This window comes from Melanotaenia boesemani, chromosome 12 (assembly GCF_017639745.1).
Source record: "Melanotaenia boesemani isolate fMelBoe1 chromosome 12, fMelBoe1.pri, whole genome shotgun sequence".
In the NCBI taxonomy this organism is placed as follows: Eukaryota; Metazoa; Chordata; class Actinopteri; order Atheriniformes; family Melanotaeniidae; genus Melanotaenia; species Melanotaenia boesemani.
The window spans coordinates 8,231,198-8,245,549 of NC_055693.1; the positions used below are offsets into that span (position 1 = coordinate 8,231,198).

General features: G+C 38.8%; 1 protein-coding gene across 2 annotated transcripts; it reads right to left on the reverse strand.

Moving 5' to 3' along the window:
- Positions 1–4,229: 4,229 nt before the first annotated feature.
- LOC121650040 (CD209 antigen-like protein C) lies at positions 4,230–14,105 on the reverse strand. Of its 2 annotated transcripts, none has more exons than XM_042001300.1 (6): positions 13,986–14,105; positions 13,794–13,895; positions 11,458–11,511; positions 10,886–11,028; positions 7,090–7,193; positions 4,230–6,569 (listed from the first exon to the last, which is right to left on the reverse strand). In XM_042001300.1, the coding sequence occupies exons 1-6, from the start codon at positions 14,053–14,055 to the stop codon at positions 6,416–6,418; spliced, it is 627 nt and encodes a 208-aa protein (XP_041857234.1). In that variant the 5' UTR covers positions 14,056–14,105; the 3' UTR covers positions 4,230–6,415. The 2 variants fall into 2 exon arrangements, with proteins under 2 accessions (XP_041857234.1, XP_041857233.1); XM_042001299.1 differs by having other exon boundaries at positions 11,335–11,511.
- Positions 14,106–14,352: the final 247 nt, after the last annotated feature.

The following is a 14,352-nucleotide window of genomic DNA, read 5'->3' on the forward strand; positions in this document are numbered from 1 at the left end:
TTGCCCATGGGGCCTGGTCCGGCTCAGCCCAAAAGGGAGACATGGCCCTCTCCTCCCGTGGGCTCACCACCTGCAGGAGGGGCCATAGGGGTCGGGTGCATTGTGAGCTGGGCGGCTGCCAGAGGCGGGGACCCTGGCGGTCTGATCCTCGGCTGCAAAAGCTAGCTCTAGGGACATGGAATGTCACCTCTCTGGCGGGGAAGGAGCCTGAGCTGGTGCGCGAGGTTGAGCGGTTCCAGCTAGATATATTTGGACTCACCTCGACGCATGGCTTGGGCTCTGGAACCACTGCCCTCGAAAGTTGTTGTTGGACTTCTGTGCTTGCCATGGATTGTCCATAACAAACACCTTGTTCAGACATAAGAGTGTCCACATGTGCACTTGGCACCAGGACACTCTAGGCCGCAGTTCGATGATCGACTTTGTAGTCATGTCGTCGGACTTGCGGCCGCATGTCCTGGACACTCGAGTGAAGAGAGGGGCGGAGCTGTCAACTGATCACCACCTGGTGGTGAGTTGGCTCAGATGGTGGGGGAGGATGCCGGTCAGTCCTGGCAGACCCATGCGTGTTGTGAGGGTCTGCTGGGAACGTCTGGCAGAGTCCCCTGTCAGAATGAGTTTCAACTCCCATCTCCGGCAGAGCTTCAACCATGTCCCGGGTGAGGCTGTGTCCGAATGGGCTGTGTTCCGTGCCTCTATTGTCGAGGCGGCCAGCCGCAGCTGTGGCCGTAAGGTCACCGGTGCCTGGCTTCATCGGGCCGTGATCTTCAGCTCTCACTGGAGCGATTCGCAGCCGAGTGTGAAGCGGCTGGGATGAGAATCAGCACCTGCAAGTCCGAGACCATGGTCCTCAGCCATAAAAGGGTGGAGTGCTCTCTCCAGGTCTGTAATAGGGTCCTGCCCCAAGTGGAGGAGTTCACGTATCTCGGGGTCTTGTTCACGAGCGAGGGAAGGATGGAGCGGGAGATGGACAGGTGGATCGGTGCGGACTCTGCATCGGTCTGTCGTGGTGAAGAGGGAGCTGAGGCAAAAGGCAAAGGTCTCGATTTACCGGTCGATCTACGTTCCTACCCTCACCTATGGTCATGAGCTGTGGGTAATGACCGAAAGAATGAGATCGCGAATACAAGCGGCCGAAATGAGTTTCCTTCCCAGGGTGGCCGGGCTCTCCCTTGGAGATAGGGTGAGAAGCTAGGTGATCTGGGAGGGGCTCAGAGTAGAGCCGCTGCTCCTTCACATCGAGAGGAGCCAGATAAGGTGGCTCGGGCATCTGGTTAGGATGCCTCCTGGACGCCTCCCTGGTGAAGTGTTCCAGGCACGTCCCACCGAAAAGAGGCCCCGGAAGACCCAGGACACGCTGGACAGACTACATCTCTTGGCTGGCCTTGGAACGCCTCGGGATCCCTCCGAATGAGCTGGTGAAAGTGGCCGGGGAGAGGGAAGTCTGGGTTTCCCTGCTTAGGCAGCTGCCCCCGTGACCCAACTCCGGATAAACGGAAGAAAATGGATGGATGGATGGCTAGAGTTCAGCTGCTTTCTGCATGAGTCGCTTGTAACACATACAGTACAGGCACAGCTGTACTTCACAGGTTGTAATCTAGATCAGAGGTCCCCAACCCTGGTCCTCAAGGCCCAATATCCTGAAGATCTTAGATGTCTCCCTGCTGCAACACACCTGATTCAAATTAAATGGTTCTGTGACAAGCTCTGCACAAATCTGCTAATGAGCCATTCATTTGAATCAGGTGTGCTGCAACAGGGAGACATCGAAGACCTGCAGGATAGTGGGCCTTGAGGACCAGGATTGGGGACCACTGATCTAGATGATTCATCAGGACCCCATCCATGAAGTGCTTGTTCTAGATGAGGTGGAACTCAGCAGGGAAGAAGTCTCCAATAAGCAAACCGTGCTTTATAAAAATGGACCCAGACAAGACAGCAGCTGCTGATTCAAAACTAGAATGAAAATCAAAGTGAAAATGATTCTTATTATGTGGTCTTCCATAGTGTAGACGAATAAAAAAGAAGCAGGAACTGTAGTTTGTTTTCTTCTGGTAGATGTAAATACGTACATCCCTATCCCCAGATCTGAAGCAAAATTAAATAAAGACGATTAAACGTGTTTTCCCTGTAAGCCTCACTTCAGAATTACTGTTTCCATGTGAACACAAAAGAGAATACTATAATTCTGAATTTTTAAATTCTGAATAATAGCACATTTATTCTGCAGAACTGCTCTGTGGGTGTGTGCCTCCAAGCAGGAGCTGTTGAGGATGGCTAATTGGTACAACATTTCAAGATTAATTTCTCTGCTTCATATGGTTTGTTATAGCATTCCTATAGGTGATCGGGGATATCCACCGATGCTGTGGCCAATGACCCCTTAGCCAACCTGCGAAGAGCCCACAAGAGAGGACTTTGCCTTTGATGTCATAAAATTTCATTTTTATTTCTGAAACGGCTTTTTCTTCTGATCCATCAGAGTTAACTGCAGCCGTTGCCTTTGCCATTTCAGATATTTTATATTTAGTTCATTTTATTTAACCCTTTTTACACTTTTTTTTACAATTGAGCATTTAAAGTTACTAATTTCTTACATGTAGGATTTTTTACTTTGAATAGTTTTATTTTCTGCCATCTTGTGTTTTAAAACTTTTTTTATTTTTGTGTTTACAAAAACTATTTGTGTATTAGTACTATATTCAATGACAAAAAAAAAGTCATACAAAAATAACAAGCAATTGTTTTATTTTTTAAAAATGAATTTCTAGATGGAACCTGAGTTTTATGAGTGTAGGTTTAGACCTCTGAAAGCTCTTAACTATGTGGGTGGGCTGGGCTTAACTGGGTGGTAGCCACCCCCTTGCTTTTGTCTATGGAGACTGGGAGAGGCCAACAACAATAATACAATTTTAAGACCATATTGTTAAACAAAGAAATAAAAAATTTTCTTATATTTTTATTGAATTACACAAGATACACTACCGTTCAAAAGTTTGGGGTCACTTTAGCATTTGATTCAATAGGGAAGTGACCCCAAACTTTTGAACAGCAGTGTAAATTTGCACACAAACAAACTAGGCAATGGCTACTGACTTCAGTCCTACGAGGGCCACTATGTATCCGTACTCCAACACACCGGACTCTAATAAGTCACTGTAATAGGCTGATCAATTTAACCCGTTATGGTCAGACCCATGAAAAAATGGTAACAAAAGTCCAAAAAGTTTTTTTCAAATATGAGTTCTTTATTTGGCCCTTTAACAAAATATAACAAAAATTTTAATTAACATTTTTGGGGGGATATCTAGCATTTATTACCATGTGATATATTAAAAGGTAACATGGTTTTCTGCTTCTGGGTATCTATTAGTGGACAGAAGACAAGTATCAGATTATGTTCAACAGGATTTTGAGCAAAGTTTATACCATAAATTGAAGCAAAATGTCTCTGAAACTGTGACAAATATGTCATGCCGAGCTCTTATGGGTTAATTTGATTCAGTTGTGTGGAAGCAGGAATTGAGAAGCTCTGCACCAGCCCCTGATTTCACAAACAACACTGCAAAGGCATAGTAAGTAAACCTTTATTTATATAGCAACTTTCAAGATAAAGAATCACAAAATGCTTTACAATAAAACAAAACAAAAACAAAAACAAAAACAAAAGCAAGTTTAACAAGATATGACTCCACATATCTCAGATCAAGAGAAGTTCCAGAGAGCAGGAGCCACTGCTGCAAAGCACTTTCACCTTTGGTTTTTAACCGGGTATGCTGCACAGCTTGCAAACCCTGATCACATAACCTCAGGGATCTGCTAGGGACATATGGCTACAAAAGTTCACTGATATAATGTGGGGCTTGACCAATTTTGGGGTAGTAACGCTAAAAAAGCAATTAGTTACTAGTTATTCATTACTTATTTAAATTGTAATGAAATTACTTTACTAGTTACTGCGTTTGAAAAGTAACGTCACTACTTATTACTTTACTATTTCCTAAATCACCGCTTAGGCATGGACAAACATCATAGCCGAATCATCACTGCCTGTCTACATAGTGTTTAATGTATATTGTAAACAAAATGGCTTTAAAACCACAAGAACAACATTCCCGTCTGTGGGAAGAAATGGGCATACTTGTCTCAATAATTTTATCTAGTATTTTTCTAAACCTGGGCGAATTAAAAGTCTACAGGGGGAGCATGTCTCCTACAATGAACCCTGCATCTAGCTTGTTAATTTCTTTCTTACCGGCTGCTGCGCTCCAGGAAATGTTGAAAAAAGCTTAGCTTGTTTAGATGGGTCGGCTGCTGAATATTTTTAAATGATAACAAGAGCTGACTTAACATGGGTCTCTAAAGTCAGTGAGTGGGTGGCTGAGTCAACGGACACCCCCAGGTTCCTGATTGAGGGGTTTACACAGGACCAAGAGACTGGACTATGTTTGGCAGGAAATCATCAGGGGTAAAGACAAGGATTACGTTGCAGGAAATTTTCATTCATCCAACTTTTGACAGACTCTAAGCACTTGAACAAGATCTGTAGTTTAAAAACATCCTGGGATTTAAAAGAAATATAAAGCTGAATATCATCTGCATAGCAATGATAAGAGACATTGTTAAAAGAACTTAAAATATGCAGAAGAGGGAGCAGATATAAAAGGAATAATAAGGCCCCAAAACAGACCCCTGTGGCACACCATAGGCAAAGGATGAAAGCGAGGAGCTGAAATTAGCAGTAGCCACAGAAAATGATTGTCTATATAAATAAGACGAAAACTATTTTAAAGCCAATCTTGATACACCAACCCAGTATTTCAACCTTTCCAGCATTATGTGATGATCAACAACATCAAATGCTGAGGTGAAATTTAGCAACAGTAACAGAGATCACTCTCCAGCATAGCTCTGCCTCAGGGTGACACTAGATACTCTGAGAAGGGCTGTTTCAGTTGAACGAGCCCGGTGGAAACCAGGCTGGAACTTAATCAAGAATTATGTGTTCTTCAAGGACTGAGGTAAGCCATTTGCCCACAGCAGTTTCTAAAATCTTAGCAATGAAAGGCATTTTTGAAATGGATTGGTAGCTCCTAAAAAGAGAGCGACTGAGTTTGTTGTTTGTTGTTGTTTTTTAAGAGGGTGGATGACAGCATTTTTAAAATAACAGGGACATGACCAGACACTAGGGAGGAGTTATAGTGAGGAGACAGCGGCCAATAGACTGAAGGACAGCTTTGAACAGGGATTATTGGTAACATGTTAAGAGAGCAAGATGATTTCACTGACCCAACTAACTTGAAAAATTAGACAGGTAAAACAGGTAAAAAATAAATAAATAAATAAATAAAAACATCTAAAATTACAGGCCGAGCTGGACTGGGAATAGACATTTTACATGTAAAGGGAGAGATGCTGCTTCTAAAATTGCTGACTTTAAAAAAAATAAGAAAGTTTTTACAATCTTTGAGAAAATTAGGGCAGCAGGAGTAACAATGTCACTAATAGTGTTAAATTACAATTCAGGATTACCTCTGCTTTTTAAAAACTGGTTAGAGAAATATGCAGGTCTCACATCCCTACCTACTGTTAAAAGAAACCAAAGGTCCTTTAAGTAGATGAACTTGGAGCCAAGTTTTCCTCCAAAGGCATTGAGTCTTTCTACAGGAGCATTTTAGACAATGAATACTATCATTTATCCAGGGGGATGATCTTAGAACAAGAGTTAGTCATGTTGTGACTGGACAGACCTTGTCTAAAATAGACAAACAGTAACTATTAAAAAGATCTATTGAATGATCAGCATCATCATCAGGACATAAAACCAAACTAAAACATTTACAAATACGCTAGGAGTAGAGAAGTTAAGGATGCGAGAGCTGACTTCATAATTCAAAAACAAAGTTTTATTTGCTAAAGATCAAGCATCATCATCGAAAAAAGCCATCTTAAGAATCCCTGTGCCAGATTTATCAGATGATGACATAGCCTCCCTCTGCCTGAAGACGAGCATGTGAAGAAGAATAGCAAAATAGATGGGGGATTGGTGAATGACTGGTCAGTTCATGATAGGTGGGCTTGTAAGGTACTTTTCTATTGCTTATTTTATCTTTATTTCAAAATCTAAAAGATAATTTTCAGCAACAATAAATTTTATTCACTGTGCTGCTGCAAGGGAAGGGCATTATGCTATTAATCAACATGCAAACATTGATGTGTTTAAAAGAAGTTTTCAGATTATCAACAAATCTGTTAGTTCAGCTGCAAAAAAATAGACATTGTATTACTGGCGTATTACTGGTGCAGCATGACACCTGCTTATAAATTTGTTGCACCTATTTAGCTACAGGTTCTGAGTAATAAAAATAAAAAGTTATCTTTGATGGTAAAGCTTTTGAAGTTATTTTCAAATCAGCTACATTGGAAACTTTTCACAGATCCACTGCAAAGAATCTGCACATGATAAATCATTCCAAAGTGTGCTGTCATGTGTCCTGATATGTACACAGTCCTCTTCACCCCACTTTGGGTCGTCATTGCCATTGTCTGGTTGTTCACTTGCCCAGAACCTGAAATAAAAACATTCAACCACAGAATCAAATGAGAAATATTTCTATTGTACAAAAGAAAAGAAATGCCAAGACAACAATGACTGGAACTAAGTAGGTTGTAAATATGATCACTCTTTGAACCTGGAGCCTGAAGGTGGCCAAAACAATAAAACAGAATTTTTAAAGCCAGATTGTTTGACAGTGAGATACAAGTTCCCATATTTTATTAATTTATGCACACAAGATAAATCTGTACACAGACCAAACTTTCATGTAGAACTATGACACTAACTTTCATCATATACTACAGAAACAATCAGATGAGTGTATACATGATTATTTTCTCCTGCTTATTCGATCCTGAAAAGCTTTAAACCAGCCCTCTCGATCATATTGAAAATTCTTTCCAGTCGAAGCTGATCAGATCAGCTGACATGTTTACATGACACATTTTTATTCTGTTTGGATGTTTGATCAGATTAAAAGTGCTTCATGTAAACGTAGTTAGTGTCAGCACTGAATCAAAGTGAAAACTTACGTCAGATTCAAGGGACTTCCATCCACCCATCTCCAGGTCCCTTCTGTTTCTTTGTCATTTAAACCAATCCAGCAGAGTTCTTTGGTGAATTCAGAGAGAAATTTCTGTTTGGAAAAAGCAAAAAAGAAGTTTTGTAATCTAGTGTGAACAACAAGGAAAAAACTAAATATAGTTAAGGGTTTATAACCAGATAAAATTAGTACTGCAGCCTAAAAACATGTGTGGCCATGATGGGGCCATTACTGTCACTAAGGCACTGAAATTGATTTCTAATTATTTTCTTGCATATCAAAAACTACATAAAAGTATTTCTTTTTTGACCATTCTTATTAAGAAACACAACACAAGCTTCACCTTGTTTAAGTATACTATGTTCATGCTTGCACAAGCGCCCACAGTGGTTCACTTCTATTGGCACTCTGGGGGCTCCAACCTGGGTTCTGCAGACCTCAGTCCACCTCTGTGACCACTAGGCCATGTCAATCATGGTTAAAGTACATGAAGTAGTTACAAATATGCAATGCTTAGCTCCCTTTTAAGTATTCATCTTGTTTATATATGAATTTTGGCCAGTTTTTATTGGTCTTTTCATGTATAACAATAATGTAAATATTTTATATTACCTTTTTGATCTGTCTAAAATTATTGTATTTCCTTTATTATTTGATTTGATTAATTCACTATTTGTTTGTTTGCATTCTAAAGTAAAGTATAGTAAGTAGTTTAAATGAAAATTATGAATTTTATTTTATTTATGTTTAAGGTTATATTTTTACCATTTTAAGAAGGAGACAAAGAAGAAGAAATTTTTATTTACTGTAGCCGCACATATTTCACCGACTGTGGTTCACTTTTTTTTTTTTTACCATTCCTTGAACATAGACTTGAATATAGGCCAAGTTCATTTATATAGCACATTTCATACAACAAGCACAAACTCAATGTGCTTCAACAACACAGCACAGCATTACATAAGCAATACAAGTAAAATTAAAAAAACATTAGATTAAAAAAAAAAGTACACAATGCTCAAGGCGCTGAAGCAGGATACGGTTGTCCACAGTGTCAAAAACTGAGGTCAAGAAGAGCAAAGACTGAGCTGTTGTGGCTGTCAGGATTGAGTTTAGGGTCATTACCAACTCAGACAGGGGCTGTTTCTGTGCTGTGGTTCACTCTAAAACCAGACTGATACACATCAAATGGATGGTTTTGTAGCAGATGGCTATGTAAGTCCTCATATACAACTTTGTCTAAAATTTTACCCAATAATGCAATGTTTGAAATGGGCCTGTAACCATCAATAACAAGTGGATCTAGGTTGGGCTTTTCTTAACAATGTCTGAGCCTGAGCTTGAGTCTATGTCAGCCATAGTCTCAGGCCGCTGTTTGTGCTTTACAGGATTTCTGGTTCATGGTATTCTGACTCATTCTATCATGTCTGTAATGTTAGTGTCTGTGCTGAAAGACAAGGCTGGTAGACTCAATATTATATATAATTATCGACCTATTGTAATAGCCAGGATCTTGTCTAAAGTACTGGAGAGAATACTCTTGATGGTAGAAATGTATATTCTTACTACTGACAATCAGTTTGGCAGTACTGATCTATGTTTATATGCACTTAAAGAGATTTTACTTAAGTACACAAGCCATAATTCATCAGTATTTCTATGCTTCATTGATGCATCTAAGACAATTGACAGAATCAGTCAAGAAAAATTATTTTTGAAATTACTAGATAGATGTATTCATACATTTTTGGTGGGAGTTCAGCCTTTTGGTATGCCTATCAAACATTTCAAGTCAAACGGAATAATGTTGTTTTTTCACCATCCTCGTCCTGCTCAGTACATATAGCGCTGGTTTAGAGCAAATGTTGAAGGCGTGTTCTCAGTATGGCATAGATTATGATATAGAATATAATGCTAAGAAAAGCCAAATAATGATTGTTAGAAGCACTGGGGATAGGAATTCAACTTTTCCTATCTTTTATTTGTCTTACTGTCTGCATATGTGTGAGGAAATTAAGTACTTAAGTTAAGACAAAGGTAATGACATGCTGATAAAGAAATTAGGTAACACTTTACAATAAGGGTCCCTTAATTAACATTATTTATTGCATTAGTAAGCATTAATTTAATGTTGAATGATGTATTTTTAACTAATATTATGTATTACTTAGCATCAGTTTGCATATTACTTAATGCATTAATAAGCAGATAATTAATCTTTACTACTAAACCTTACATAATGTATTATTATGTGTTAACAAAAGTTGAATTATGTAATCATTTGTCATTATGTATGCATTAGTCAGCATTAATTACGATGTCAGTTAAGCCCTTAAAATTTTTTCAAATAATTGTTTAAGAATGGTGTAGCTTTATAGTGAATTTTTAGTATTAAGTAACAGCTAACTAATGCATCTACTAATCCTTCCCTATCTTGTGTACATTACCTGGATCGGCACAAAGAAACCATTATTTATGTCGTAAGTAATCATTTACTAATGATGATCTGTGTATGTCATCAGGTAGCCCTTAACTGACCTTTAGTAAGGTATTACTTAACATTAGTAGCCTGACATAACCTTAATAAAAGTGAGTGCTTCATAAGCATTACTTAACCATAGTTTATCATTACTGAATGATTTTTGGACCCTTATTGTAAAGTGTAAACATTTATCCCTTTGCTAACACTTTATAAATGCTTAACAGCCTCATAAGCCTTACTTTAGTATAGTTTATCATCACTGAATGCTTTTGTGGACCCTTACTGTAAAGTGTAAACATTTATCCCCTCAGAAATACATAAGAGTGGTATATAAGTATTACTTAGCCATTATTTGTTAACATGTAGTTTAAGAAATTACATGAAAAGTATTTTATACATTTTATTTAAAAGTAAGGGGTATATGCACTTTGTTTGTATGTGAGTGTGTGTGAGTGTGATTGTGTGTGAAAGAGACAGGTATGAGGTGCATTTTAATTTCCTGCTATATACTCTGGTGTGTGAATGATTTTAAATTTTATTTTTAATATGCATAATTTGTTTTTATTACGTAAAGCATTTTGTGTTGCTTTGTGCATGAAAAGCTCTCTATAAATTTGATTTGATTTGATCTTGTTCATGAGTGAGGGAAGATAGGAGTAGATGATTAACAGGCGTCCTAAATGAGTTTTCTTCTGCAGGGTGGCTGCGCTCTCCTCTAAAAAAAGGTGAGACGCTTATTTATCCAGGAGGGGCTTGAAGTAGAAGCACTGCTACTCTGCATGGAGCAGATGAGGTGGCTGGGGCAGCTGGTTGGGACACATCCTGGGGAGGATTTCCAGGTATGTCCCACCAGGAGGAGATCCTGGGGAAGACAGAGGTCATGCTGGAGGACTGCCGGGGAATGCCTAGAAATTCCCCCGGAAGAGCCTAAAGAAGTGGCAAGGGAGAGGGAAGTCTGGGTCTCTGCTTAAGTGATCTAAACCCGGACGGGCGGACGGAAAAATATGAAAACACCTTCAAATATTTGTTTGTAGAACACTGATGATAAACAGTTCAGTGATTATTTTCATACATTTGTTGACAAACTGCAGGTCAAAATTCACTGATTTTATTTTTGCTTTTATGATCTGAAGGAAATGGAGTTGAGGCAGTTTTATGTTTAAATGATCACTTATTTGTAAATTATATTAACACAAACTAGGAGTTTTGTTGAAACATGTAATTATAATTCATGAGATAAAAACTTTACATTTTTTCCTTTTTTATTTGCAACACATAAATAAAGTGTAAAAGAACATTTCACCTGTTCTTCATCGCTGTCTATCACCACCAGATCTCCTCCTCTGCCTCTGCAGTCTTCTCTGCCTTGATCCCAGGAACCAGATGTTGTAGAAAGGATGTAACAAGAACAGCTGAACGTCCTCCATCCTGCAGGACATGTTTTCTCTGAAACATATAGATATATACATTTTTTTAGCAATACCTATTATTTACTGTTGTTGCTGTTTAAGAAGAAACATGTTTAAAAGGCCAGGTGCATTAATAAGGTAGATCCCCTCCTCCACTCAGCCACAGAAGTTTTAAGTTGAGAAAAGTTTTTTGTGTTTTTGGTTTCTGTGGTCTTTTAATCAAAAGAACAATAGGAAATGTAGGTAGAGAAAGGGGGATGACATGCAGCAAGGGGCAGACTTTAAAACTAAATCTGTGTCAATGAATTTTAATTCCATTTCTCAGCAACATGAAAGGCCTCACTTTGTGTGGACAAATGTTTAAGCTTGTTCATTTCTTCAGTTAGTTTACTGAGGTTGGCTTTTAGCTGGTTTCTCTCTTCTGTTAGGGAGGACAGAATGTCCTTATTGGCCTGAAGATGCTCACTCAGATGGTCTTGGTTGGCGAAGGGATCTGCAGCCATCTCACCCGAGATATGATCTGAAATTAGTCAAAACACATGCTTATTGATTAAAATAGTAACATAGTTCTGATCAAAATGTGTCTGTATTTTAGTCAAAGGTCAGAATGTTTTCTAATTCTGTTTGACACCAATGAACTATGTTCAACTAGAATCACGCTTGTATGGCCATGAATGTTTACTAAATTTTATTATTATTACGTATTCATTTTCAAGCTGAAACTGATTGTATCATGTCATTTGTAAAGGTACCATGTAAAAAAAAAAAAGCATGTGTAGCATATAGCATGTAGCACTGGAGCTCCATTCCTTAGCTGTGTGGACTTAAGGATCTATGTTATTGATTGTTGACAATTTGGCCAAATACCAATCCAGGGCCTCCTGGATGAGCTTGTCCCTGTACGGTATCCTCTCATCATTCTTCTTTTCATCCATATTGGCGAACTGAGTAAATGGTTTTAAAACGTGCTACTAACTAAAATGCTGCTCTTTGTGTTGTTTGTTTATATCTGAGATGCAATCAAAAAGCTAGTTAGGTCACTTGTCTGACAAAGATCATATATGAAATTATATTTGTGTTTTTATTATGAAATTTAAATAAATAAATAAATAAAGCAATGTCTTAAAAAAATGTAAAAACAAGCAACAATAACACACACGCAAACACATAAAAAAATGGACTGCTCAAATTAAACATTTTTACCAAAATATCCCCCAAATGAAATACCTCGATTAAAGTTACTTACATCTGTTCCTCTTGTCATTTTGATACAAAATACAATTTATCTCTGATGTGACATGCCCACCATGTTTAAAGTAATGAACTTTATAACAGTACCAAAGAACACAACACTAAAATATAAAACAGACGTTTTTTAACACATCAAAGAAAATAAAATTAACAAAGAATTCAAGACCAGAGAAATTTGTAAGAGTAAGTACTTCTTGAAAACCTAATCTACTAATATCCCTGCAACGGTGGAATTTAGTGGGGACTCCGTTTGCAAAGATGGTCAGGAAAATTAAAAATAGTTGGTATCACTCCTTCCTTTAAACGAGTTGACTGTCCAGTCCTGTCAAAGTCCTCTGGTTCATCACGTGTCCATCTTTTCATTAACACTAAAATCTGCCGTCAACGTGGTGATTCTGTGTGAAGGTTGAATTTGTCTAATATCCAACCAGTTTCGCCGTGGTCCCATGTAAGAAACTTGAGAATGTTTTGTTAATTTTTTGCTTCACATAATACATGACTTATGTAAAAAACTTATTATTTGATTGTCGTCACGGTTACACATGAACAACCTTTTTGTATTTCTTGTTAAATGAACAAGAATGTGTGTTTAAGAACTGAATGAACAATATAATTTTTATAAACTTTAGAGTAATTTGTACTCTTCTCTTTTCTGCTTACTTGTCATGGTTCTGTGTGTATGTGTGTCTGAGTTTGCAGGTAGGGCTGAGCAGGTTGCCATGGGGACGGAGGGCGGAGGCTGGAGCCACAATTGATACCACCTGCAGCTCATCAGCATGCTCGTTAGCCGGCTTTAACCCCGGCTATTTAGGATTAAGCAGGAGCTCCAGTTTGCGCCAGATTGTCATTCTTTACAGCGTGGTAATCAGGCCTCTTTCTTCGATCTGTCTTGAGCCTTGTTATCTGGAAAGCTTATCTTGTCATCCCTATTCCTCAGCTACAGACCTTGACTTCTCGGATAACCACTGCACCCAGGTTAAGGACTATTCCTCGTACCAAGCTGACTGCCTGCCTGTTCGCCCTGCCAGCAACCAAGCTCATATCACCACCACCAGAAACCATCTCTTGGCTACTCCTCCACCATCGGTCTACCTCTGGAACACAGTAAGCCGCTGCCTTAGCAGACATTATCCCGCACCTTCTCAGACCCGCAATAATCCTCTGCCCTCTCATAGGAAGAACCATCCGGACCTGGACCACGCCACAATACTTATTATTAATAAACATTGTTTGCACTTTCCTCCTTGCCTCTCTGAGTGTTCTGCTTTTGGGTCCGCTTCCTGGTACCGCGGCCACAGGCCGTGATATTACTATGATCTTTCAGACTTTTCCAGATCATCCTTCTGCCTTCTTTATTCCCCTGATAATTACAATGTAGTTATAATCAATTTTCATTTGCTGTGAAGAGAAAAATATTGCTGCTGTGGTCTTGGTCTATTAAAATGGTTCACATCTTTCTAATGAACAAGCTGTGAGCTATTAAAGAACCCCCATTCTGTCCATATTCAGGCTGGGAAAACTTTGCAGTTAATTATTGAGAAAAATACTCACGACGGACACCAAGGACGATGAGTCCAGCCAGCAGGCAAACACTCAGGACTCCCAGACAGAGAATAACAGCCAAATAAACCCTCCTTTTAGAGCTGCTGGAGCCTAAGCAGAGAAAATAAATGTGAATCTAATCAATTCTACAACATTAATAATGACAGATAAGAAAATACATCTATATCAGCTCATTCTTACCTCTGGGATCTGTTGCAGGAGCTGGGCAGGCATGTTTGTCAAAGGCAACGTTTTCATATATTTCTTCCATTGCTTGAAAGAATGCTAGTTTTTGACCAGACTGTCAGGTCAGCAGTTACAGATTAAGTAAAACTGCTGTGGATATTGGTTTATATTTATGGCCCTTTTAAAAAGGAAGTCATGCATTCAGAGGTGACGTTCACTGTCACAATCTGCAGTTCACATTCCTCAGTTAGTTTTAGTATTCATTTTTGGTTTAAGACACATATCTTGAAGTATTTCCACTGTAAAAATGCTTTTTAACAGGAAACTTTCTGAATGGACATTTTTTTCTTCTATTAAAACGATCTTAACTGGTCTTGTGACT